The 25,086-nt window shown below is 36.0% G+C and overlaps 1 protein-coding gene across 2 annotated transcripts in view; it reads left to right on the plus strand.

Annotated features, from left to right (window-relative positions):
* Nucleotides 1-23,000, plus strand: part of CLINT1 (clathrin interactor 1) — a 69,937-nt gene extending 46,937 nt beyond the window's left edge. The window contains exons 7-12 of one of the 2 annotated variants that reach the window (XM_003934766.3): nt 1,839-2,085; nt 3,900-3,969; nt 13,157-13,231; nt 16,883-17,175; nt 19,087-19,291; nt 21,295-23,000. In XM_003934766.3, the coding sequence (XP_003934815.1) occupies nt 1,839-2,085; nt 3,900-3,969; nt 13,157-13,231; nt 16,883-17,175; nt 19,087-19,291; nt 21,295-21,641 (1,237 nt within the window). In that variant the 3' untranslated portion in view covers nt 21,642-23,000. The remainder of the gene's footprint in view (nt 1-1,838; nt 2,086-3,899; nt 3,970-13,156; nt 13,232-16,882; nt 17,176-19,086; nt 19,292-21,294) is intronic. The other variant, XM_003934765.4, reaches the window with a different exon arrangement.
* The last annotated feature ends 2,086 nt before the right edge of the window (nt 23,001-25,086 follow it).

Below are 25,086 nucleotides of genomic sequence, written 5' to 3' on the forward strand. Positions count from 1 at the left end.
GGTCTTGAAAAAGAGGCATTCCAGGGAAGACTTAGTTCCACACTAACTGTATTACTTTAGGCAGGTCCACGGAGTCTGATTGGGTCTTAGGTTTTACTTATAAACAACAAGGTTATGTAGGCTGGTTAGAAATCTGTATGTGTTCTTCATTGTTACTTTCTCTCCTTTGACCTTCTATCCTTAGTTTTTCTTTTCTTTCTTTGTCTCTCTACTCTTTTTTCTATTTCTGTTTCTCCCATGATTTTTATTTTTTATGTTGCCTCTAAGGATCTCCTAGAGTTTCTAAGTCTTTAAAGAGTATTTAGGTTTAAAAAAGTGAAAATGCAGTGAACATGATTTATCGTGGTAATGATAGAACACACCAGGAGCTTTTGATCTGAAAATATTTGTGAGAGAAGAGTAGATTTTTTGACAAAGTGGCATGTGACCTCAATGGCATGTTACCTGAATTTCATAGTTACTAGTTCACTATTAGATTCAGGAATTCTTGAACATTGACCAGATATGGAGCTTCCATTTCATTGTGTGCCAGTCAGATTTATATTTTCAACTTACAAATAAATTACTTTGTGCTGAAATAAAATTGGGCACCAAAAAAGTAAGAAATTTCAGTTTTACTTAGAGGACTGATGGGAATTTTCAGATTATTTGTTGTTGAGAAATTAGCAAGAGCTTTTGAATCCATGTCAGAACTTGTAGGTTCCTTAAAATGTTTATATTTAAACATATATTTAACCCCTTTGCTCTATGTGGGAAGTCATTCTTTTTGATCTTTGATGTATACAAGTTCCACGTTGATTTATGTTTAAGTAGAAGTGGCTATAGTTCAGTCTGAGGTAAATTGCATCAGCAGTAGTCGTAGTTTAAAGGAGAATTTTAAGCATTATATTCCAGAATATTTATAAATTAAAGCACCCACTCTAAAATTAGGTAATATAAGTAATGGAACGTGTTTCAAGTAATTTTTCTCTGTCTCCTACCTGAACAGGAAAAAAACCCAATGACTTGTTACTGGAGAACAGACTAAGGCTGGTATTTTCATTCCTAGCATATGAAAAATCCAGGTTTTTAACTCCTTGGTTTTCAAAATCTTTTAAACTATTAAAAGGGAAATAAAATGTTTAAATGTGCCTGAAGGAGCATTATCTTTAAAATATTTTAAACATAGTTAAGTTTTCTATAAAGCATTTTCTATAGTTATATAAAAGTTTGATCTCCTGATACTATAGTAAAATAGCACTGTTGTAAAATGCCTCCCCTTATATTTTCATGCATTTACAGAGGACAGTTCAATTATTTGAATTAGGATATATAAAAATTTTTTAATACCCATTGAAATTTAAATATTTTATTATGTACATACGTTAATCTTTGAGAGTTAATGACAGAATTGTGTTACTAAAGTGGAACTATAGCTGTTTGCTCACAATCCATATCAAGAAAATGATCATCAAATGCAAGTGTTTGAACTCTCAGGGTCTTATCAGTGGAATCTGATATCAAATCCTGCTATTTTATGTTTAAATTAAGCTTTAAATCTGTAATAAACAAAAACTTGAGTTATTTTGATTTTTTTATTTATATACATTTATGTAAATTTTTTATAGCATTGTTATAGACTTATGTGGGATATTCTCTGTGTTCCCACTTCCCCTCCCCAGCACACACATATCATTATTCAGACAGCTTAGATAACATTCTGTTGATCCCTGTCAAATAGTCAAAGTACGGAATTTTGGAGTTACTGCATTTGAAATTCTTTAGCTCAAATCACCGAGGGACCCATTTTAAAATAATCCCAAGTCTTATTATTTTGCTTCATTTTTAATATCTTTTAGCGACAGCGATGAGGAAAAAAAAGCGAGAAGAGGCAGATCTCCCAAAGGTGAATTCAAAGATGAGGAGGAGACTGTGACGACAAAGCATATTCATATCACACAGGCCACAGAGACCACCACAACCAGACATAAGCGCACAGCAAATCCTTCCAAAACCATTGATCTTGGAGCAGCAGCACATTACACAGGGGACAAAACAAGTCCAGATCAGAATGCTTCAACCCACACACCTCAGTCTTCAGTTAAGGTGAGAATGGCAGTAGTTTACACTTTATACGTGGTTTTATTTTTATAAACTACTCTTAAAATTCCTACTTTAGTAGGCTTGGGCATTTCTAGGCAATCATATTAATTATAGATCATCTGGCATGTATTACCTAGAGACATTTAATAATAAGAAATCTCTTTGGGGGGAGAAACCTGTCCAATTGCGAGTGATTGTCTGTGTACTTTCTGTAAAAGTAGAAATAATGCTCTTGGTTCATTTAGGGAAGGTTGTGAATCAGAATGTAGTACATCTGTTTCCTTCTAGACACCACTGGTTACCAAGCACACGTAGATTCTCTAAAGAAAACATTGCGAGTATTTGCAAGTTTTAAGAAATGACAAATGAGGGTGTAAGAAGAACTATATAGGGGCAATTTATCTCATTTAATGTAGAAACATTGCCTGTAAAGGGCAGCGTGTTTGCTTCACAGTCATTACTGATCATCAGAAGAAGCACTGCCTCTTGTACCATCTTCGTTTGTTTCTATTCACCACAGACATGAAATCCACCTACTAGGTACCTGGCCAAACCCTAGTCTTTTCAACAAAAATCTGCCGAAGAGGGAGATTTGCCTCGAAAGACTAAATTATAGTTTTTGTCACTTTCCCCCCAGTACTGTTTCCCCAGCTTGTGCCTTTGTAAGAGAAATAGCTAAAAGCTGGGAAAAACAGTTTTCTACTATATCCAGCAAATTGTAGGTGATTCTAAAAATAACACCAGGCCTACTTAGTTGCCATAACAAGTACCGTGTCAGCTTTTGCCAAATATCTGTATAATTTTTAACAATAGAGACTTTATCATGTATCTTAAAGGATTTTAAGTATTAGTTTGTAGTATAGCCTGTCTCTGCAATAAATATTTTATATTTGTAGAACAAGCTTTTTCTTCTTTATTTACCACCCCTCACCCCAAAAAAATGTCTAGAAGGTTGAAGTTCTTAAAGAGTTACTCAAGTCATTTGGATCTTTTTTTAAAGCTGTTTTGGAATCACAGTATAGTGTTTTAATCTTCAAAGTTCAAATCAACATGTCTAGGATTTTAGTGTTTACACATTGCCTAACAATTGACTTCTAATTTAGCATGTATGGATTGAACATATAGGACATAGGTATTTAGGTATCAAGGTGCTTAGCTCTATGGAGAAGACAAAAATAGTATTACAGGTATAGGCCTCACAGTTTAGTTTGGGAACTAAATATAAAACAGATGTCAGAATATATCAAATAACATGGAATTACACTAACTTGTGTGATATACAAACAATAAGTATTGGTAAGGTTGATAGAAATTTAGAGCTCTGTAGGATCTCGGCCTCTATTCCAGTAGATCTCAAGCCTTGGAATCATCTAGGGAGCTTTCTTTTAAGAACTGGCCAAGGTCTTGCCCTGGGCAACTGTGACTCAATATATTGTATGGGACTGGTACATACGCTAGGACTTTATTTATTTATTTATTTATTTTTTAAATGAACTGTTACACAGCATTAAGATTTGAGTGGCATCTGGCAGTTAGGTTTTCCAGAGTAAAATGCAGTCAGAAAAGTAATTTAGGGAAAAAAAAGTTTAGATGTTAAGAGACTTTTACACTGCTGGGAATGGAATTATTTAAAAATGCTTACTGCCTCTCCATAAGGATTTAAGGTCAGTACTCTTTTTTTTTTTTCCCCCAGAAAACCCTATTCATACTAAGCTAATTACAGGTATTTATGTCTAAATTGAGAATTAGAGATGGATAGAGCTGATTTTTAGAAAAACAAACTTTTCTAAGTTCCTGAGTTATGTGTGTGTTTTCAGACTTCAGTGCCTAGCAGCAAGTCATCTGGTGACCTTGTTGATTTGTTTGATGGCACCAGCCAGTCAGCAGGTAAGCTTCTACATTGGCCTTTTCTTCATGGTAACCTTGGTTTGAAGGTCATTTTTAAAAATACCAAATAAAAGATAGATTGAAAAATAAAGTTATTTCTTTGCATTGAGTTCATTTTTTATGTGAAATTAGTGAGTCTTGAGCATTATTTGGAATCACTGTGTTGTTATTTTTACTTACCTTTTTATATGGACACCCACTTCTCTAGGTTATCCTTATTTTATACCTTTTTCTGACCAATCTTCAAACCTAACAAAACTTGATTTGTGGTCAGTACTTACTGGTGATTAAGAATAGTATCCTCAAATCATTATCATACTTATTTATCATATTTACATTTTAATGACTCCTTATACCTGATGTAGTGCTTCTTCCCTAATTAATAATAAATAGTATTTCAAGGCAGCATGTACTTTCTGAAATTTTTCATCACAGATTTTGGAATTTATAGTTTCCATTTTTTAATTTTTTAGAATTAACTTGGAGAAACAAAAAAAAATTGCATTTAAAATGTCGCCTTTACTTTCTTTATAAGCAAAATGTACTGCTGTGCCCATTTTGCCGTCTTTCCCTAAAAATTAATTGCTGCTGTCACTTCGGGCATGCCTAGAAATCATTTAACTTTTTATTCATTTAATTCAACAAATATTTGTTGAACCAGACACTGATCTGGGTGCTTGTAAAAAACAGATTTCTTGTCCTCATGCAAAGGTCAAGTGGAGGAAATAATCATTAATCAGAGTCACAGATATTTAAACAATGGCAAGTGCTTCAGGCAGAGGAATGACATTCTCTGAAAGTGTGTAACTACCAAACATATTTAAAGAGAGCAGCTGGGCACAGTGGCTCACACCTGTAATCCCAGCACTTCGGGAGGCCAAGGTGGGTGGATCACCTGAGGTCAGGAGTTCAAAACCAGCCTGGTCAACATGGTGAAACCCCATTTCTACTAAAAATACAAAAATTAGCTGGGCGTGGTGGCAGGAGCCTGTAATCCCAGTTACTCAGAAAGCTGAGGAAGGAGAATCGCTTGGACCTGGGAGACGGAGGTTGCAGTGAGCTGAGATCCCACCATTACACTCTAGCCTGGGAGATGAGTGAAATTCCATCTCAAGAAAAAAAAAAAGAGGGCTACAGCAAAAGAATTGCATACCTTGAATTTCTCATAGGTGGGATTGATGATCTCTTCAGTTTGCTTACCAGTATGTACTAGATTTTGAGTGATTTCTGATCAATTATTTTAAAGAAAATTGATATTTTTAAGGTTACATTTGATGATTATGGAATTTTAATAAACCATCATGTGACATGTCGAAACAGCTTAACAAATACAACTTCTGTTTAAAACAGTCTTTCCAAGCCTGTTTAAGTTCATTTCGCATTAAAATGTAGACAGTAAGATGGGGACATGACTAATGTGCAAAGTAAATTTGTTATTCCCAGTTGTGTATAATGATTTTTCAAAGGTGAATTGTGGCTGGGCACAGTGACTCACACCTGTAAACCCAGCACTTTGGGAAGCTGAGATGGGTGGATCACCTGAGGTCAGGAGTTCAAGACCAACATGGCCAGCATGGTGATCCCGTCTCTACTAAAACTACAAAAATTAGCGGAGCGTGGTGATGGGCATCTGTAATCCCAGCTACTCAGGAGACTAAGTCAGGAGAATGACTTGAACATGGGAGATGGAGGTTGCAGTGAGCTAAGTTCATGCCACTGCACTCCAGCCAAGGTGATGGAGCAAGACTCGCTCTCAAAAAAAAACAACAAACTTCTAAATTAACATTTAAGTGTAAGTCTATGATGGAAATTACTTTTCACTGATAGTTTAGTATAATTAATATAATATAAAGTCCCCTGTTATTTCCTCTTCCTTACCTGCTATCTTAAAATTCTTGAATTAGTCATGAACAGTTCTGTCTCAGCCTCTCAAGTAGCTGGGATTACAGGCAACTGCCACCAGATGTCTGGCTAATTTTTGTATATTTAGTAAAGACAAGGTATCGCCATGTTGGCCCGGCTGGTCTCAAACTCCTGACCTCAGGTGATCTGCCCTCCTCGGCCTCCTGAAGTGCTGGGATTACAGGTGTGAGTCCCTGTACCCAGCCCGGACATCTGGTTTGACGTACTTTTTCCTTTTTTTGAGATGGAGTTTTACTCTTGTTGCCTAGGCTGGAGTGCAGTGGCACAGTCTTGGCTCACTGCAACCTCTGCCTCCTGGGTTCAGCAATTCTCCTGCCTCAGCCTCCCAAGTAGCTGGGATGACAAGCATGTGTCACCACGTCTGGCTAATTTTTGTATTTTTAGTAGAGACAGGATTTCTCCATGTTTGCCAGCCTGGTCTTGAACTCCAGACCTCAGGTGATCCACAGACTCAGCCTCCCAAAGTGCCGGGTTTACAAGCATGATCCACCATGCCCAGCCAGCCTACTTTCTGAAATTCTTCAGTTCCCTTTTCCTTTTTTCTGTAACTGCAAAGTGTTTCTAAAATTATTATTTAAACTTGATTGGACTGTAATGCCCAAGGTTGCAGACAGCTACGTTAGTCATTTAACAATTTATGTGATATATTTTTGTATGTTTAAGATTTGAACTATAGAATTAACTGGTAGTTACCATGTAGTCATATAGTACAGACATAGTGTCACAGAATATCAACTATTTTGGGCTTCCTGGCGTGAAATATTTAAAGGACCCCTTTCATGCATCTTTGGAAAGTTTTAATGGAGCAATCAGAGAAGAATTAACTAGGAAGGTCAGATGAGTGGATGTAACTTTTCCTTGGTGACATCAAGATTGCTTGGAACAGAGAGAATTATTAAATACCAACATGCTTCCTTTACTTGGCAAGGAATCTTTGAGTGGTTTTTCTTCTTTAGTGCAAACAGTAGTTTGACTAATTAAATAGAAGTAGCAATTAATATTAATATAGTAACTGAGACAAAGTTTGAATGAGATCTAGAAGATTTCTTGCCTTAAAGTTTATTTTAACTTAATAAAAAGCAACTAATAGAGATCGACATTAGAAGGATTTTGTTTAAGTTATCTCCTATTTGAAACCGTATTTTTAACCAGTTTGTGCAACTTCCTCTTCAATCAGTACATAAATCTAGTTACTCCCAATCTGTATTTAAATATTTTAATAATACATTTTAGATTGAATTCAGCAGTGAAAGAAAATTGGACATTAAATCTTTAGCACTTACACATGAGAAGGTATAAGAACCTACCATATTAACATTGCTATTTGGTATGTCCTTTGGGTGTCATTTACCAGATGTGCCCATATTTATAATAGTACCATCATGCAAGTAATGTGGGCACAAACTGTAAAGCTAAGCAGATAGGGCATCTGTACCACTCACCAGATAAATATATCCTCTGAGAAAATGCTCAGATTTTCATGTGTGTATATGATTAACATGTTCTTGTTAGCATTCTCAAAAGTATATACAGTAAAAGCGTTGTAGAATATTTTACTAAGTTTAAAAATATATATTTAAAACCTACTTATCAAGATTTACTTCAGACTATCTTATATCTTTTTTTTTTTTTTTTTTTTTTTTTGAGACGGAGTTTCGCTCTTGTTACCCAGGCTGGAGTGCAATGGCGCGATCTCGGCTCACCGCAACCTCCGCCTCCTGGGTTCAGGCAATTCTCCTGCCTCAGCCTCCTGAGTAGCTGGGATTACAGGCACGTGCCACCATGCCCAGCTAATTTTTTGTATTTTTAGTAGAGACGGGGTTTCACCATGTTGACCAGGTTGTTCTCGATCTCTCGACCTTGTGATCCACCCGCCTCGGCCTCCCAAAGTGCTGGGATTACAGGCTTGAGCCACCGCGCCCGGCCCAGACTATCTTATATCTTAAATGCCCCATTGGGGTGATAGTCTTTTTAAATCTGTACTCACATGGTGTTTCGGTGGCTTTTACATAAAGTACATTTCTAAGTAAACATTTTAAGAAATGGAAAGTAGTTTAAAGTACAGTCATGGAGTGCAAAGTATAGTGACCATGGTCCCATAAAATTACAATATTATATTTCTACTATATGTTTTTAATCTACTATATCTTTCTTATGTTTAGATATACAAACACTTTCTATTGTGTTGCAGTACAGTATCCAGTATAGTGACATGATGTACAGATTTGAAGTCAAGTAGTAATAGGCTATAGCCTAGGTGTGTACTAGGCTGGCTAACTAGGTTCGTGTAAGTATATTCTATGATGTTCGCACAGTGACGAAATCTCCTAACTCCCCAATGCATTCTGTCATTAAGAATTGTGTGACTCTATATAGAAAATAAGCCACTTTTAAATAGAATGCCAAAAACTGTGCCATTTCTTTTTTTAGTTTGTCTCACCTCTTTAAAAAGAAGACCAGCTTGTCTTCTTTGTCCTTTTGTAATTAGGAAATTTAGGTCTTGATTAACATACTGTTACACAAGATATTTCTAGTACAATAAATGAGGTTAAAGAGAAAGTACAGCATAATCAATCCAGATGGAATTTAAATGACCTGCAATATATTTTGAAGTTTTTTAAGTTAAAAAGAAACATTTAAAAGGATTAAGATATATCAAATCCAAAATGTTTATTACATTTGAACCTGCTGCTTTGTACCCAGTAATCACTAGTTACTTGAAGACATTTACATGAACATATAAATACCCACTTTGTTCCATCCTCAGTACACCAACTTAACTTTTGGGTAGAGATTGTCTCTAGTTTTAAACTAAGTTTACTGAAAATAAAGTTTTTTCAGTACGTTCTTTTTTTCACTGATTATTAAAAGTAATGTACGCTCAGTTTGGCAGAAAACAAGTGGATTTACCATAATTTAGACATATAAAGTACTAATAATCTGGTGAATATCTTTTTAAAATACATTTTCTACATACTCCATTGATAAGTTTGCATTTAGTATGTGGCAAATCCTTTTCAGGCTTTTAGATATGACTTTTCGTTTGTTTGGATTTTTCTGGGGTTTATTTATTTATTTATTTATTTATTTTTATAAACTGCTTTTCATCTAAGATCTCATGACCATTTTCTTATGATAGTTGGTATTATTTTATAATAGTTTTATTGCTTTATAATCTTACATTGGATGGCTATATTATAATTTACCAGTTAATCCCTTACTTTCTAGACATTATTTTGTTGTTGTTTTTTCCAAAGTGTTGTAGCACAATAGCACCTTTTAAAGCTTTTTCAGTTTGGTAAAGAGAAAATATTTCATTTTATTTTGCATTAACTGATTTTGAACACTTCATATTTTTATAGGCCAATTGTTACTATCTGTTCATGTTCTTTGTGCATCCTATTAGGAGCATTCATCTATATTGATATTCTAAAACTTGTGTATTATAGATAATAATTCTGTGTCATGTATTTACATATTTTTGGCAATTTGCCATTGCTTTAATGTTGTATAAGAATTCTTCATGCAAAAGTTTGTCTTAATGTAATCTAAATTAATTTTCTTTTGTCAAAGAAAATTTCCATTTGTGATTTAAGTACTATCTAGTTTAGCTATATTTTCTTGTTCACAATATTGCTTTGGGAAATACATGTTCCCAGCTGGTGACTCTAAATAACTTCCTTGCTGCCCTGAAAAGGCAGATGGAAATGGTTCATTTATAATGACAGCTCTCATGTGGGAATCTTGAAGGATAGCACTTATTGTGAAATTAGCAGTCTTCCACATGCAGCAGTTTTTTGGTAGACTCTTTTATTTACATTCCTTTAGATAGATGTTACTGGGAAAATGCTTAAGTATAGAAAAGGAATGTGGAATTTGGTATGAATATCATACGTATAGGTATGGATAGTCCTTCCTAGGAGAGAGAAACATTTTCTAAATAAAAAGAGTTTTGAGACAGTTTTCAAAGTTGAAAATTACATTTCTTAAAGTACCATTGAAAGCATAGTATGTGGCACTTTGAAAGACAGAAAGAAAAAACGTTTTCACAGAAAGGCAGCTTCTATTTATAAAGTAGTTACATGCGTCTTTCCATTCTTTGCTCCCAGTATTATTAAATTACTCATGTTGAAATCAAAATCCCTGTAATATAGGTGGAGAGGAATACTATTTGCTGTAGATAAGTTATGAATATCATATAATTTCCGTTTTGGTGATAGAAGGTAGGTAATTATCTGAGATACTAAATTTGAGATTGTCAAAAACAAAATTTCTTAACCAGTTTGAAGTTGCAATCTACAGCTTTTATCCTCAATGTGAATTTTCTTTGTAGCCTAGACTGAATAAGATTTGAAAATCCCTAACTCTGCATGGCAAGGTGGCTCACGCCTGTAATCCCAGCATTTTGGTAGGTCAAGGCCAGCGGGTCACCTGAGGTTGGGAGTTCAAGACCAGCCTGGCCAACATGACAAAACCCCATCTCTAGTAAAAATTTAAAAAAATAGCTTGGCGTGGTGGCGGGTGCCTGTAATCCTGCTACTCAGGAAGCTGAGGCGGGAGAATTCACTTGAACCTGGGAGGTGGAGGTTGCAGTGAGCCAAATCACGCCATTGTACTCCAACCTGGGCGACAAGAGCAGAACTCCGTCTCAAAAAAAAAAGAAAAAAGAAAGAAAATCCCTAACTCCTGACTTGTTTGGTAGAATAAATTGTATATTGATATTTATTCACTGTTTAAATAAAGCAAATTAAAATAACCTTTAATTTTTAAATTCCTTAGTGCTATAGTAATTGATTGTCATTCTGTTACCCAACAGTACACTGAACCAATATTTTTAATATGAAGGAGATTTACGGAAAACAAACTTATGAATATTAAGCAGCAATTGTTAGAAACATTCATTTACCTGCTAGATTTTGTTAATATGTTTGCTTGTTTAAATGGTTTAAGCATATACCTCATTGAATTTTTGTGTTCTTTGTCACATTTTGTCATGATATATGTACCTTTAAGGAAGATCACTGTGATATTCTTTTAGATGAAGTAAAAATTAGACTAAGCTGTAGTGTTGATAGAATTGAAGCATCTTCACTTTGGTTGGCATTAATCATCTGGTGAGTGAGGGTGTGTGTGTGCGTGTGTATTAGCATGTACATCTGTGGTGAAGAAATGAGGAATTAGTTATGCCTGCTGATAGTTGACTACAGTAAATTGCATTAAAAAGAAATACCAAGTACACACGTATCAGAAACTGATTTGTTCCTTTTATTACTGTTGGCCATATATTAAGAAGGGGAGATGGTTCTAGTTTAATTAACCCAGTTGAGTGTAGCAGATGGGGCAGAATGTCTTGCAGCGATAAGACAATTCAGAAATGGCACCAGATGTTGGAAGCTGTCCCTGGTGGTGTTTGAGTGCAGCCCAGATGTTCCAGTCCCACCTGGCTAGTTTCTAAGCACTGCAGGCTAAGCAGCTGTGATGTAACCTATATAATGTTCACATAACACTGAAAGCACCATAATTGAACTGCTGTAGGCTTCTAAGGTTGTGACTATTAAGAGGTGAAATCTTTAAGGACGGACAAAAATAAGGACAACTATTTAAAGTTTCAGATATTGCACTGTTTCACTACTTAAATTAAGAAAGGAATATTAAAACTTGAAATAATGTTATAATTGAAATTATAGATAAAAGTAAATATTCTTCATGTAGTGTTTACAAATAAAGTTTTATGTCAGAAGGTAATGTTATGCACACAGAGATTTGATTTCCAGACTTATAATTTAGGTCTTGTCCTTTAGAAACATCTATCTAGAAGTAGCAAAAAGCTGTTTTTTTCCCCATGCTTTAACAATACAAAATACAAATATTTACTCTTTTATAGAGTAAACACTATGGGGGGAAAAAGTCACCAAAACTATTGTATTGATATTTCTCCCACTCGCTGCCTAAAATAATTTTTTGTTTTGTTTTGTTATTTGTATTTTTGAGACAGTGTCTCACTGTCACCCAGGCTGGAGTACAGCAGTCTCGGTTCACTGCAACCTCTGTGTCCTGGGCTCAAACTAAAGTTTTGCAGAGACGAGATCTCACACTATTGCCCAGGCTGATCTCCCAACTCCTGGGCTCAAGCAGTCCTTTCACTTCGTCCACCCAAAGTGCTGGGATTTACAGGCATAAGCCACCACACCAGACCCTAAAATGATTTTTATACAAGTCGACTTTGTCTTTTCCCTAACTTTGTATTTTTTTTTAATTACAAAGATACAGAAAATTTGCTCCATTTTCTTTGTATCTCTGGTTCTTTTTTATTTGTTTATTGTATACTGTTTGTTCATCTGTATTCATTTGAGAGAAAGTTGCAATCATGACATTTTGCCCCTAAAATACTTCAGCATATATCTCTTTACAAGGGCATTCTCCTTTACGATCATAATATAATCCTACTTGGGATTTAACATTAAAACAATATTAATGTTAATATACAGACCATATTCAGATTTTCCCAATGTCTCAGTTCTGTCATTTTATGATAGCACTTTAAAAAAAAAAAAGCTCAGGGTCCAATAGAGTATCCTGCATTTTATTTACTTGTCTTGTAAATATCTTTTTTTTTTTTTTTTTTTTTGAGGTGGAGTCTCACTCTTGCCAGGCTGAGTGCAATAGCACAATCTCAGCTCACTGCAACCTCTGCCTTCCAGATTCAAGTGATTATCCTGCCTCAGCATCCCAAGTAGCTGGACTACAGGCGCACACCACTACGCCCAGCTAATTTTTGTATTTTTAGTAGAGACAGGGTTTCACCATGTTGGCCAGTATGGTGTCATCTCTTGACCTCATGATCCGCCTGCCTCGGCCTCCCAGAGTGCTGGGATTACAGGTGTGAGGCACCATGCCTGGCCTTGTCTTGTGAATATCTTATTTCCCAGCAGCATTTTACTCAGACTTTAGAATCCATTGAAGGCTCATAAGGAGTATAATTGGTTGTATTCTTCCCACATTATGCTTGTGAAATATTAGATAATTTTAACCACAGGTACAGTCATTTATCTTACTAGGTATAGGACTGAGGAATGGAAAAGGGCCTATGGTAACTCACAGGGAGCATAGTGACATGAAAATCTAGGTCAACAGACTAGTTTTTATGAGGCATATCAGCCTTTAATATTATTAGGTACTTTTTGTGTGGCACTAAAATGGCCTCCAGAAATTATTTACAATTGTTCTATAGTTCTAACAGTTTTAACTTTTTCTTAACTTCTAGGTGGATCAGCTGATTTATTCGGAGGATTTGCTGACTTTGGCTCAGCTGCTGCATCAGGCAGTTTCCCTTCCCAAGGTATGATTTGATTTGATTGGCCAGAAGTCTGGGGTGGTAAAAGGTTCTTAAAAACAACTTCATTCCCCGCAAGTCAGCTGCTTTCTGTCGCTTTTCTACCTGTAGTATTCATAATTTATAATTCCTAAAGAACTTATTTACAAAGCATTTTTTTGGGCAGATGCCTTAAATGTGCCAAATGAAGTGCTTTGGTTGCAGACTACTCAGGTACATCTAAAGAAAATTGCCCTTATTCATAGGTGACTCTTGTTTAATGTTTTTAAAAGGGAAAGGAGGATGTGAGTATGTTTAAATAATCTCATTTTATGTAATAGCAAGAATATTATGGTCTATATTTAGTTTTGCTTATGATTTTCATGAATGAAAGTTAGGAACATTGGGATCAGGCCAACTATCTTATTAAAATGTATTCCTTTCTTAATTTAGATATTTCAAAAGCATTTGTGTGAAAAATAACTGAACTTCAATTTGACATATCCTAAAATAATGAGCAGTTGAACCTCAGGCAAAACTTTCACATTCTTTGTTAGAATAGAATTTAAAAAAAAAAAAAAAACAGTGTTCAAACAGAATATGGGCTTAAACATCAAGGGTTGAGGTAAAAGGCTTGTTTCTTTTTTTATTAATTTTTTTTTCTTAGTACCCCTGCCAATATACTATGATAGCTGCTAACTTTGTGAAAGCCTCTGAGCCTTCAACTTTCTAAAACTGGGAACATGTTACTTGTCATGGTTCTTTTTGAGGGTAGTGTCTATAGAGGTATGTGTTAGGTTGGTGTAATTACCGCAGTTACTTTTGCACCAACCTAATAGAATAGGGGCTAAGTTCATTGTTAAATGTCTTTTTTTTCTTTTAGGATTGTGAAGAGGTTGTGATATTTCTTTTATAAAATCTGGTCAGTCTGAAGTTTGAGGAAGAATATTTTTAAAGTTTAGCTATGAGAATATCTGCCGGGCGCGGTGGCTCACGCCTGTAATCCCAGCACTTTGGGAGGCCGAGGCGGGTGGATCACGAGGTCAAGAGATCAAGACCATCCTGGTCAACATGGTGAAACCCCGTCTCTACTAAAAATACAAAAAATTAGCTGGGCATGGTGGCACGTGCCTGTAATCCCAGCTATTCAGGAGGCTGAGGCAGGAGAATTGCCTGAACCCAGGAGGCTGAGGTTGCAGTGAGCCGAGATCACGCCATTGCACTCCAGCCTGGGTAACAAGAGCGAAACTCCGTCTTAAAAAAAAAAAAGAAAGAGAATATCTAACATGAGAGGTGAGGCAAGGAGAAAAGATGTAATTTAACTGAGTTAGTGTTATTCATCATAAGTAAAATAATATATTGCTGTTATATTAAACTGGATTAAAATTTGTATTTAGTAATATCTGGTTAGGTTTGTGAGGAGTTAAGAAAAAAGATGCATAGATTGTAAAATGGTTTAGGGTTATTTTGACAACTTATTTTTGTAGATTCCAAGTATTTTCCAGAAACCAGAATTGTTGGGTAATTATCTGCTTTATTTTAAAAGTGTGATTATGCCCTCTAAGGGTTGATACCTTACTTTAGGCAATCAAAGTGGAAGGTAAACATTACCTTAATTTAAGAGCTTCCCTGTGTAAGTCTCAAAGTTTTTATGTATATAAAGTTGCCTACTATGCAAATAATTTGAATATGTTAATGTTGCCTAAGTGATACATCTCTGAATCTGTATGCATGTGATTAATATAACCTGACCACCATTACGCAGGGAGCTGAAACTGTTGCAACAATGATTAATGATTTCTGAACAATATGTGCCCCACTAGAAATCTTTTCCACCCGTGATTAATCATTTCAGATACGAAGTTTTCAGGTGGGGCAACACATTTTGCCCCAGTTTCCATTCATATTCTGCTTTATAGATCAAGCAAATAGAAAATCAGCATAAAAGTTTACATTGCTCCGGCATACTTACTTAAATTGGTTTAAATTGTTTAATATCTAGAACTAATTGTAAAACTCTTAATGCTGTCTCTTGTGTAAAAAAAAAAAAAAAAAAAAAAAAAAAAGATCAAAGACATGTATTGGTTTTAAAACCCTGAGGTAAAGAATATTAGCCCAGTTTTTATATTAAATTGTTAGTAGAACTTGGGGTTTCTAAGTGAATTATTTTCTTTCGAGGATGCTTACATTTTAATACGGTGATAGAAGAATGCAATTTTAAGGACTTCGGGTTATTCTCTTTTGATATTTAGCATAATGAGACATGATATTGTAGTAGTTGGTTACTTTTTAGGCTAGACAAAATGTATTTCCAAGTTGTACGTGAACATGGAGTGCAAAGAGATGGTGTTAATTAACTTGGAAGGTACATAGTTACTATTTGCTTTCAGATGACAGTTTTTATGTAGCTCTTTCTTCACCTTTTTGCCTTTTCAACTTCCATTTATTCATATTTATTTGTTTCTTTCAATATAAAAATCGATGAGGTTAATTGATAAGACTGGTGATTTAGAGTATGGATATCATGCATTCAACGTTCAACTTGCAAAGTACAGTGATAGGGTTTTGCTTGTTTCTAGCTTTGTTGTGTTTTTTAATATTACATGAGTTTTCCTCCTTTCTTTTATTGTAAATAAATTAAACAGTCCCAGTTGAAGCAGGCAATGTGCTAAGGTTATATCATATGGTTATAGCCCCTGTGTTATTAGTAGAAGCATGGCCAAATAGGTGAGAACTTTTTTTTTGAAACAGAGTCTTGCTCCGTCACCTAGGCTGGAGTGCAGTGGTACAATCTTGGTGCAGTGGTACGATCTCGGCTCAGTGCAACTTGTGCCTCCCAGGTTCAGGCGATTCTCCCGCCTGAACCTTCTGAGTAGCTGGGACTATAAGCATGTGCCACCACACCCAGCTACTTTTTAGTATTTTTAGCAGAGATGAGATGGGGTTTCACCATATTGGCCAGGCTGGTCTTGAACTCCTGACCTCAAGTGTTCCACCTGCCTTGGCCTCCCAAAGTGCTAGGATTACAGACGTGAGCCACCACACCCATCCCTCAGTGAGAACTTCTTATAGAAATTTACTACCCCTATTCATAATTTTATTAGTTTTTTTTCTCCCTGTTTTTCTGTTTTGGGGTTTTTTTAAAAAAATTAATCTTATGAATTTGGGATTTTAAAAATTACATGAGACAGTATAAATTGTAGTTTGGTTTCTATTTGAACTTTCAAATAACAAACTAAATGAGTTTTCTCTGATTCTACTGAGTATCTTCTCACATGAGGATTCTAGAGCTCCCAACAAAAAAGTTAAACTAGTTTAGAGTTTTCTCTTTGCTTTTCAGACTCCCAGACTAGATCATATTTGTTTAGCTGGAAGTATATTTGATGTTGCATACTTGATTGAAGGGGACTTTTTATGATAATTTCAGTGTGTCACCTACAGAGCTTTTAAGCGATGGATTTCACTTTATGTTTGGGAGGTTTTTTGTTTTGTTTTTGCCACCTTGTTAACTCTTGTATAATATTCATGAGAAAGAATACTGTCCAGATGGACATAGTACCTGGAGATGTTAATCTGGATGGACTCAGATCAGCTCTAATTTGTTTCAGTTCATAGGTTGTTATATTTGTTCTGTGCATTTTATGAAGTTTCTTATCCTTAGAGTTATTTCTGTCTTAGTAACAGCAACAAGTGGGAATGGAGACTTTGGTGACTGGAGTGCCTTCAACCAAGCCCCATCAGGTCCTGTTGCTTCCAGTGGCGAGTTCTTTGGCAGTGCCTCCCAGCCATCAGTAGAACTTGTTAGTGGCTCACAGCCAGCTCTAGGCCCACCTCCCGCTGCCTCAAATTCTTCAGATCTGTTTGATCTTATGGGCTCGTCCCAGGCAACTATGACATCTTCCCAGAGTATGAATTTCTCAATGATGAGCACTAATACTGTGGGACTTGGTTTGCCCATGTCAAGGTCACAGGTAAGTTGTCTGGTTCCCTTGGAAGTTGTTACTTATAATCTTTGAGATGCTTTAACTCATCTAATGATAGATTAGTATGAAACAGAAAAGCAAGCCCTTTGTGTGAGTGTGAGTGTGTGTGTGTGTGTGTGTGCGCGCGCGCACACGCGCATCTGCACGTTTCATTTACCTTATGCTCCTTCCCCTAGCATAGTCATTTACATTCTGGAAGGTAAGGCATTCTCCCCCATCTTGTAGTTACTATAAAGCCAAACATGGTTCCTTTGTACAGAAGAGGAACATGCCAAAAATGTATTGTTATGGCAAATTGGTATTTGACAGTGTTTTTAAATTGTCTTTAAGAAAAAGAAATTGAGATACTGTTTCACTCATGCCAAGTATTCACTTAGTAAAATTTTTGGTCACGTCCCTAAAGAAATACCACTCATTGGTTGTAAATAATCATTGCTAATATAGAAAATCATTCCCTCAAATGGTGAATGTTCTTCCCAATTCTGGACCTGCTCTACATTATATAAATGTTTTATAGGCTCATCTTTCAACTTTCATTTTCATAAAGAAAAACTAAAATGAGAGCTTCTTCATTCACTATTTTATAGTTAAATCCAAATTATCTAGTACTAGCTTAGAATTCAAAACAAGTGCGGGCTTGGAAAATATGTGTCTGAATTGTACCAGGAACTTGCTATTTTTGACTCAAACTACTGAGAATATGTGTTTATGATGCTATTTACTCATTTTAATGTGTAGATTCTCCTCTTTAGGGTATTAGGATGAAGGAAAAGAAGAAAGAAGCAGAAAGGTGACTGCTCTGTAAAACAGAAATAAGACCTAATGTATGAGTTAAGCATAAAGCCAGTCTATTTTATTTGCAGTCTTAATTGTAACTGTCATAATTCTTTGCATTGGTACTTTTTAAATTATAAATTATTCTCCTGTTTCTGTTCCTTTTTTCTGTCGTTTTCATAGTTATCTTCAGTAACCACTAGGAACCTCTGCATTTTTTTTTTTTTTTGAGACAGAGTCTCGCTCTCGTTGCCCAGGCTGAAGTACCTCTGCTTCTTTCCTCTGAATTTCTTCTTTCTCCTACATTGGTCTGTGTACATCAGGTTCACTTAGTGTTGCTCAGTTTAGGTAGTAGAAGTATACACAGAGCAGGGAAGTATCCGTCAGATATATGAAATATGAATTGCTTTTTCACAGTTTTGCCTTATATTCCTGTATAATGTGAGACATCATACCTGTTTTGTTTTGTTGTTTTGAGAGGGAGCCTCACTCTGTCGCCCAGGCTGGAGTGCAGTAGCACGATCTCTGCTCACTGCAACCCCCACCTCCCTCATTGAGCCACCTCACCTGGCTCAAGCTGTTCTCTTGCCTTAGCCTCCCAAGTAGCTAGGACTACAGGCACGTACCACCATGCCTGGCTAATTTTGTATTTTTAGTAGAGACAGGGTTTCATCATGTTGCCCAGGCTGGTCTTTGAACTTCTGACCTCAGGTGATCCGTCCACCTCAGCCTCCCATAGTGCTGGGATTACAGGCATAAGTCATCCTACCCGGCCTCTCAATTCTGTTTTGAAAGAATAAATTTCCACTTGTGTATCTCCTTAAAGCAATACTAACCTAAAATTGGTAGTTCCCCTGGGCATTTGCCAGGGATGGTGACTTTTAGACTTTGAGTGATAGGAGAATAATTGTTAGTGTAAGTAAGTTGTGGATTTTATCCACCTCAAACCTGATTGGGACTTCAGAGGAACCTGTTTGGGAAACTAATGATTTGGGGTATTGAAGACATTAGCATAGAAATTTATGGTTCTTTTCGTTTCAGAAGTTCATTGTTGTGATTAAATTGCCATCTGATAATTTCAGTAGAACAGATGCTTAATTTTTAGAGCATTTTTCTATTTTCCAGCCTTTGCAAAATGTTAGCACAGTGCTGCAGAAGCCTAATCCTCTCTATAATCAGAATACAGATATGGTCCAGAAATCAGTCAGCAAAACCTTGCCGTCTACTTGGTCTGACCCCAGTGTAAACATCAGCCTAGACAACTTACTACCTGGTATGCAGCCTTCCAAACCCCAACAGCCATCACTCAATACAATGATTCAACAACAGAGTAAGTTACCTTAAGACGTCCCACTTCTTTATGTACTTGCAGGCTTTTGCCCTAATGCCAGGACTACTTCAAACTGTGAAAAAAAAATACATAATATAAACTGTAACTAACAGTTAACCAAATGCCTGTTCACTTAAGATATTTTCACAAAATATTTACTGGATATTCCCCCTGGCACACTGAATTAATTTATATTTTGTTCTTGCCATGGTAACATTTATTGTATTGTGGAGAGTTTTGAGGACCTGATCACTAAAATAAAAATTTGCTGTACAGATTTTTTTTTAAATATAGGCAATATGATGGACAAACAAAAATCATCTGATTCTGCAGTTGAGGGGTAATTGCCATTAATACATATTTCTTTCTGTCTTTTCTTTTCTTTTTTTTTTTTTTTTGAGATGGAGTTTCGCTGTCGTTACCCAGGCTGGAGTGCAATGGCGCGATCTCGGCTCACCGCAACCTCCGCCTCCTGGGTTCAGGCAATTCTCCTGCCTCAGCCTCCTGAGTAGCTGGGATTACAGGCACGCGCCACCACGCCCAGCTAATTTTTTGTATTTTTTTTTTTTTTTTTTTTTTTTGAGACAGAGTTTAGCTCTTGTTACCCAGGCTGGAGTGCAATGGCGCGATCTCGGCTCACCGCAACCTCCGCCTCCTGGGTTCAGGCAATTCTCCTGCCTCAGCCTCCTGAGTAGCTGGGATTACAGGCACGTGCCACCATGCCCAGCTAATTTTTTGTATTTTTAGTAGAGACGGGGTTTCACTATGTTGACCGGGATGGTCTCGATCTCTTGACCTCGTGATCCACCCGCCTCGGCCTCCCAAAGTGCTGGGATTACAGGCTTGAGCCACCGCGCCCGGCCAATTTTTTGTATTTTTAGTAGAGACGGGGTTTCACCGTGTTGACCAGGATGGTCTCGATCTCTTGACCTCGTGATCCACCCGTCTCGGCCTCCCAAAGTGCTGGGATTACAGGCTTGAGCCACCGCGCCCGGCTCTTTTCTTTTCATTTTTGAGACGGAGTCTCACTCTGTCACCCAGGCTGGAGTGCAGGGATGCGATCTCAGTTCACTGCAGCCTCTACCTCCCAGGTCCAAGCGATTCCTTGCCTCAGCCTCCCGAGTAGCCGGGATTACAGGCATGTACCACCACACCTGACTAATTTTTGTATTTTTAGTAGAGATGGGGGTTTCACCATGTTGGCCAGGCTGGTCTTGAACTCCTGACCTCAGGTAATCCCTGCCTCGGCCTCCCAAAGTGCTGGGATTACAGGCGTGAACCCCCGTGCCCAGCCGCTTTCCATATTTTCTAAGCATATTTTTAATACTTGAAATCATTCTCTTTATATTGATTTGTTTCTTGCTGTTCGTATTCAACATTATGATTATTTTCCCTGTGTTGAATAATATTCTTAGGAAAAAATGATTGTTACCTTTTAATAGTTATCATATTAGTGTATGACTTCCCTTGGTAATTATATCAATTTCCAGCTTTTTGTTATTACAAATCAAGATTTTATATAAATCTTCATACTTTTGATTTTTTTCTTAGTAAAATGTTCTAAACGAAGTTGATGTAAACTTTTTAAAGATTTTTGTTATAAATCAGGATTTTGTATAAATCTTCATACTGATTTTTTAAATAGAATGTTCTAAGAATAAGTCAAAGGATACAAACTTTCTTAAGATTTTTGATACATGCTAGCTCTTGACAATTTGTTAAGTAAGATTTAACAATAGGTTTTGTAGGAATATTTTTTAATTTGGCTGTTTTTCCCCAGTCTACTCTTACTGTTTCTACATCTCTGGGGAACCAGAACCAATAGTCACTGAATGTATTTCTCAAGAGGAATCAACGCAGATTAATTGACTTCTATATAAAATTACTGTAAAGGAATTTTAGGGGCTAACAAAGTATGGATGATCAAGAAGATACTAGTTCTCTGCTCTGTGAATCTAAGAATTTATTGTGGTAAAGTTCTTCTGTCTGTTTTCTTCTGGTAGATATGCAGCAGCCTATGAATATGATGACTCAAAGTTTTGGAGCCGTGAACCTCAGTTCTCCATCGAACATGCTTCCTGTCCGGCCCCAAACTAATGCTTTGATAGGGGGACCCATGCCTATGACCATGCCCAATGTGATGACTGGCACCATGGGAATGGCCCCTCTTGGAAATACTCCGATGATGAACCAGAGCATGATGGGCATGAACATGAACATAGGGATGTCTGCTGCTGGGATGGGCTTGACAGGCACAATGGGAATGGGCATGCCCAACATAGCCATGACTTCTGGAACTGTGCAACCCAAGCAAGATGCCTTTGCAAATTTCGCCAATTTTAGCAAATAAGAGATTGTAAAAGAAGCAGATTGAATGAAGAATTTTTAGCTTTGCAGATAGGTGATGTTGGGATGGAAATGCTTATCAGCTACCCTTTCTTTTATCAATTAATTAAAATAAATCTACATAAAGAACCAAAAAAGCTGTTTTATAAAAGTGAAACGTCTATTATTTCAGAGGGCCAGGCAAGAGCACTTCAGATGAGGCAGGCAGAATCATTTTTTTGCAGGTGAGGATAAACCAGAAATGAGTGATGAGACCATTGAAAGCCTTTATCAACTGAAGAGCGCGTTTAACAGCATAATTTGTGGGAAGACTGGAATAGGGCTGAATAAACGTGTTTGAATCTCTAATTTTATACTTTCTTTTCCTGAGGAACTTGATTTTTCTGTCCCTGAATCGCCTTGTCATAATTGAGTCTGTTCCTTTTACTACCACTCTTGAGTCCATATATGAAATCATTAAAGTTGGATGATCAGTTTTTTATAAAAATATATATTTTTGTCCAAAAAAAGGCATACATATGTGATTATGGCTAAATCAAATGAACTGGAATGTATATACTTTTGCTAATGTTCCAGCAACACTGCTATTATACTATCCAAATTTTTATTGTAACAAAACTTATTTAAGCAATTAGTGATAGCTATGGGACTTTTCCCATGTCTTCTGCTGTAATTATCCTGTGCAGAACTAGGGGAAACAATTTTTTCACGACTGCTCTGTGGTTTCCTTTAAAAGAAAAAAATATTCTGTTTGTTTTTAGCAGTCATAATTTACAATTTGCAGTGATCAACTTGGCAAGGTTTCCTTCCGTGTTTATCCCTGTAGCCATTATTTAAGTCAGGAACAGTCAAAAGAGAAAAATATTTATTTTAATTTTTTGGGGGGTGTCTGAAAAGGTAAAAAATCCGTTAAAACCTTAAGTTAAATATAAATGTTAGAACTCAATGTTTGCCTTTAGATTTTATACACATTTGTTTTGTTTTGGTTTGAGTGTATATAATACAGCATTAGCAATATGGTTCCAATAGAGGAGTTAAATATGTATTATTAAAGGAGACCTGTAGCAGTCAAAGATTTTATTGATTTAATGATACATAACGGAAATTAATTAATTGTTTTTGTTTTTCTGCTATAATTCTGCATTAAGCTCACATGAAAATCATGATTCTAGAGTTTGGAATGCAAAATTAATTGTTTTACCCTCAAGCTGGGAATATTTTTCAAAATAAATACTATAATATAGATATCAAATTATCTCCCCATGTTATGTTGAAAATTTTTTTATTAAATTGATAAAACTTTATTTCCATTGTATTCATAATGTTCTGTTATACATAACATTAAAATGTTCATTAAAATCAATGTTTAACTGCTTTTTCTTTCATTCTGTTAGACATTTGAGACCATTTGGGGAAAAAATAATTATAATTTGGGCAAAGTAATTTTTATAAATAATTTAAAATTATTTAATGACTTCTCTATTCTTTCCTATCAGACTCTACTGTTAGGAATTAAAAATGAAGCAGCAAAGATATTCTGACCTGCTCAGTTCTTGCTAATGTTCCATCTACAACATTTCTAATTAGGCAGAAATTCATGTACTTCCGCTAAGTGGTAATGAAAAGTGATTCATTTGCTGAATAAGAGATGAGAGAGAGTATAATTAGCTGACTGCGGTTTTTAATCTTTCAGCAATTCAATGTGTTTAACTTAGTTTCAAAGAATAGGAGCTTTCAAGTGTTATTACTTTAGAGCAATCACCAACCTCTGGTGCCAGCATAGTAGAATATCATCTCTGATATTTAAAACCTATAATCTTAAGTAAATTTTTTCTTTAAGAAGTATATCTTCTCTTTCTCAAATACATATGGTTCTTAGAGGAAGTAAATATCTTAGCCTTTGTGTTTTAATTCTTTTTTTAGATTGACCTCTAATTCAGATTGACCTCTTAAAGCATTTTCTGTATCATGCCCTCCTACATTACATCTTTTTTATTGAACCTCAACCTACAGTTTCTTTTCAGTATTGTTATTTCAGAGCCCATGAAAGAGAAAAACAACAGTTGTCTCATTGAGAGTCTGTCCAGCTGAATGATTTGTCTCTGAGGAGTTACTAAATTATGCTTGAAGAAAGGCACAAATACCCCCAAATCATTTGGAGTTGGGAAAAAAATACTCTTCCTTTCTTTCATTGTTAGGTTTCCTTCTTCAACCAAAGCTTTTCTGCTTGTATCTATGTTTTATTCTGCCTAATGTGAGGGGAAAGTTACTAGTGTTCCAGCAGTATCTGTATGGTGAGTCTACATGACCACTCCAGATTTAGTGTTGTTTCCCTCTAGGTTTTTTGTTGTGTATTGTTTGTTTTTCCACTCTGATGTCTTCAAGAACCATATACACTGTTTTTAAACAGTACTTTGGTTAGATGTTTCCTTTTTAGTTTGAATTGCCTGCATGATAACCATAATACTGTTGGTTTGAGGGTAATCACAAGCGAGCTGAGGCCTATAGTTGTATTTGGAGGGAAGGGTTAGTACTTTTTTTCCTCAAATATTTATGAAACAGTTTTTCTGTTTGGCAGATGTATTAAAGAATTTACCGTCTTTCTGAACTTTGTACTGTCTCATTTTGAAGATCAAATTTGGTGGTATAGCTTCCTAGCTGAGATATTAGAAAATACAGCTAAAAAAAGCATGGAGCACACCTTACATTAAATGGATTTCTGAAGTAAACACTGTGTTTTAGCCCTCCTGGAAGACAGCAATGACTGCACTGTGGAAAGATCATGTGCTTGGAAGCCCATTTTAGTCACCCACCATCTGCGTGACCTTGATAATTTACCTGACCTCTGGGCCCTAATTTTTTCCAAAATGAACTTAAGTCTTGAAATGTTGGATAATTAAATAAAATGATGAGTGAGATCCACCAGCACTGACGTGTGCAGTACATTTTTCTGCCTCCTGTTCTTTGTTTACATAAATGCTTACGTATCAACAACTTTCTTTGTGCCAGCCACTGTGCTAAACACTTCACACGAGTGTCAGTTTACACAGCAAATTCTAAAGTTCATATTCCTGTTTTATTCCTAAAAGCAGAGTATAGTAAAGAAAGCCTGAGAGACTTGTAAGTTGGTTTCTAATTAAGGGGTTTTACTATCTGCATGAATTTAACTCCACTTTTTTTTTAAACTGTCAAGGAAATTGTAAATGAATTGTTCTGTGGATATATTGAGTCATTTCTTACCACATTAGTGTAGATGTGAGGCAGAGAGCTATTAAAGTGAGCTGTTGGTATGGATTTGCCACACAGCTCTCATTAGAATGTTCTCCACTTTTACAAGCTATAGAGATCAGTTTTTTAATTGATTGACTTGCAGTTTTGTTGACTATGATCTTGCTATTCTTCTAATACCCAGATGAGCAATCAGATGTAAAGACTAAATGAAATCCATG

Source organism: Saimiri boliviensis, chromosome 20 (genome assembly GCF_048565385.1).
Source record: "Saimiri boliviensis isolate mSaiBol1 chromosome 20, mSaiBol1.pri, whole genome shotgun sequence".
Taxonomy (NCBI): Eukaryota; Metazoa; Chordata; class Mammalia; order Primates; family Cebidae; genus Saimiri; species Saimiri boliviensis.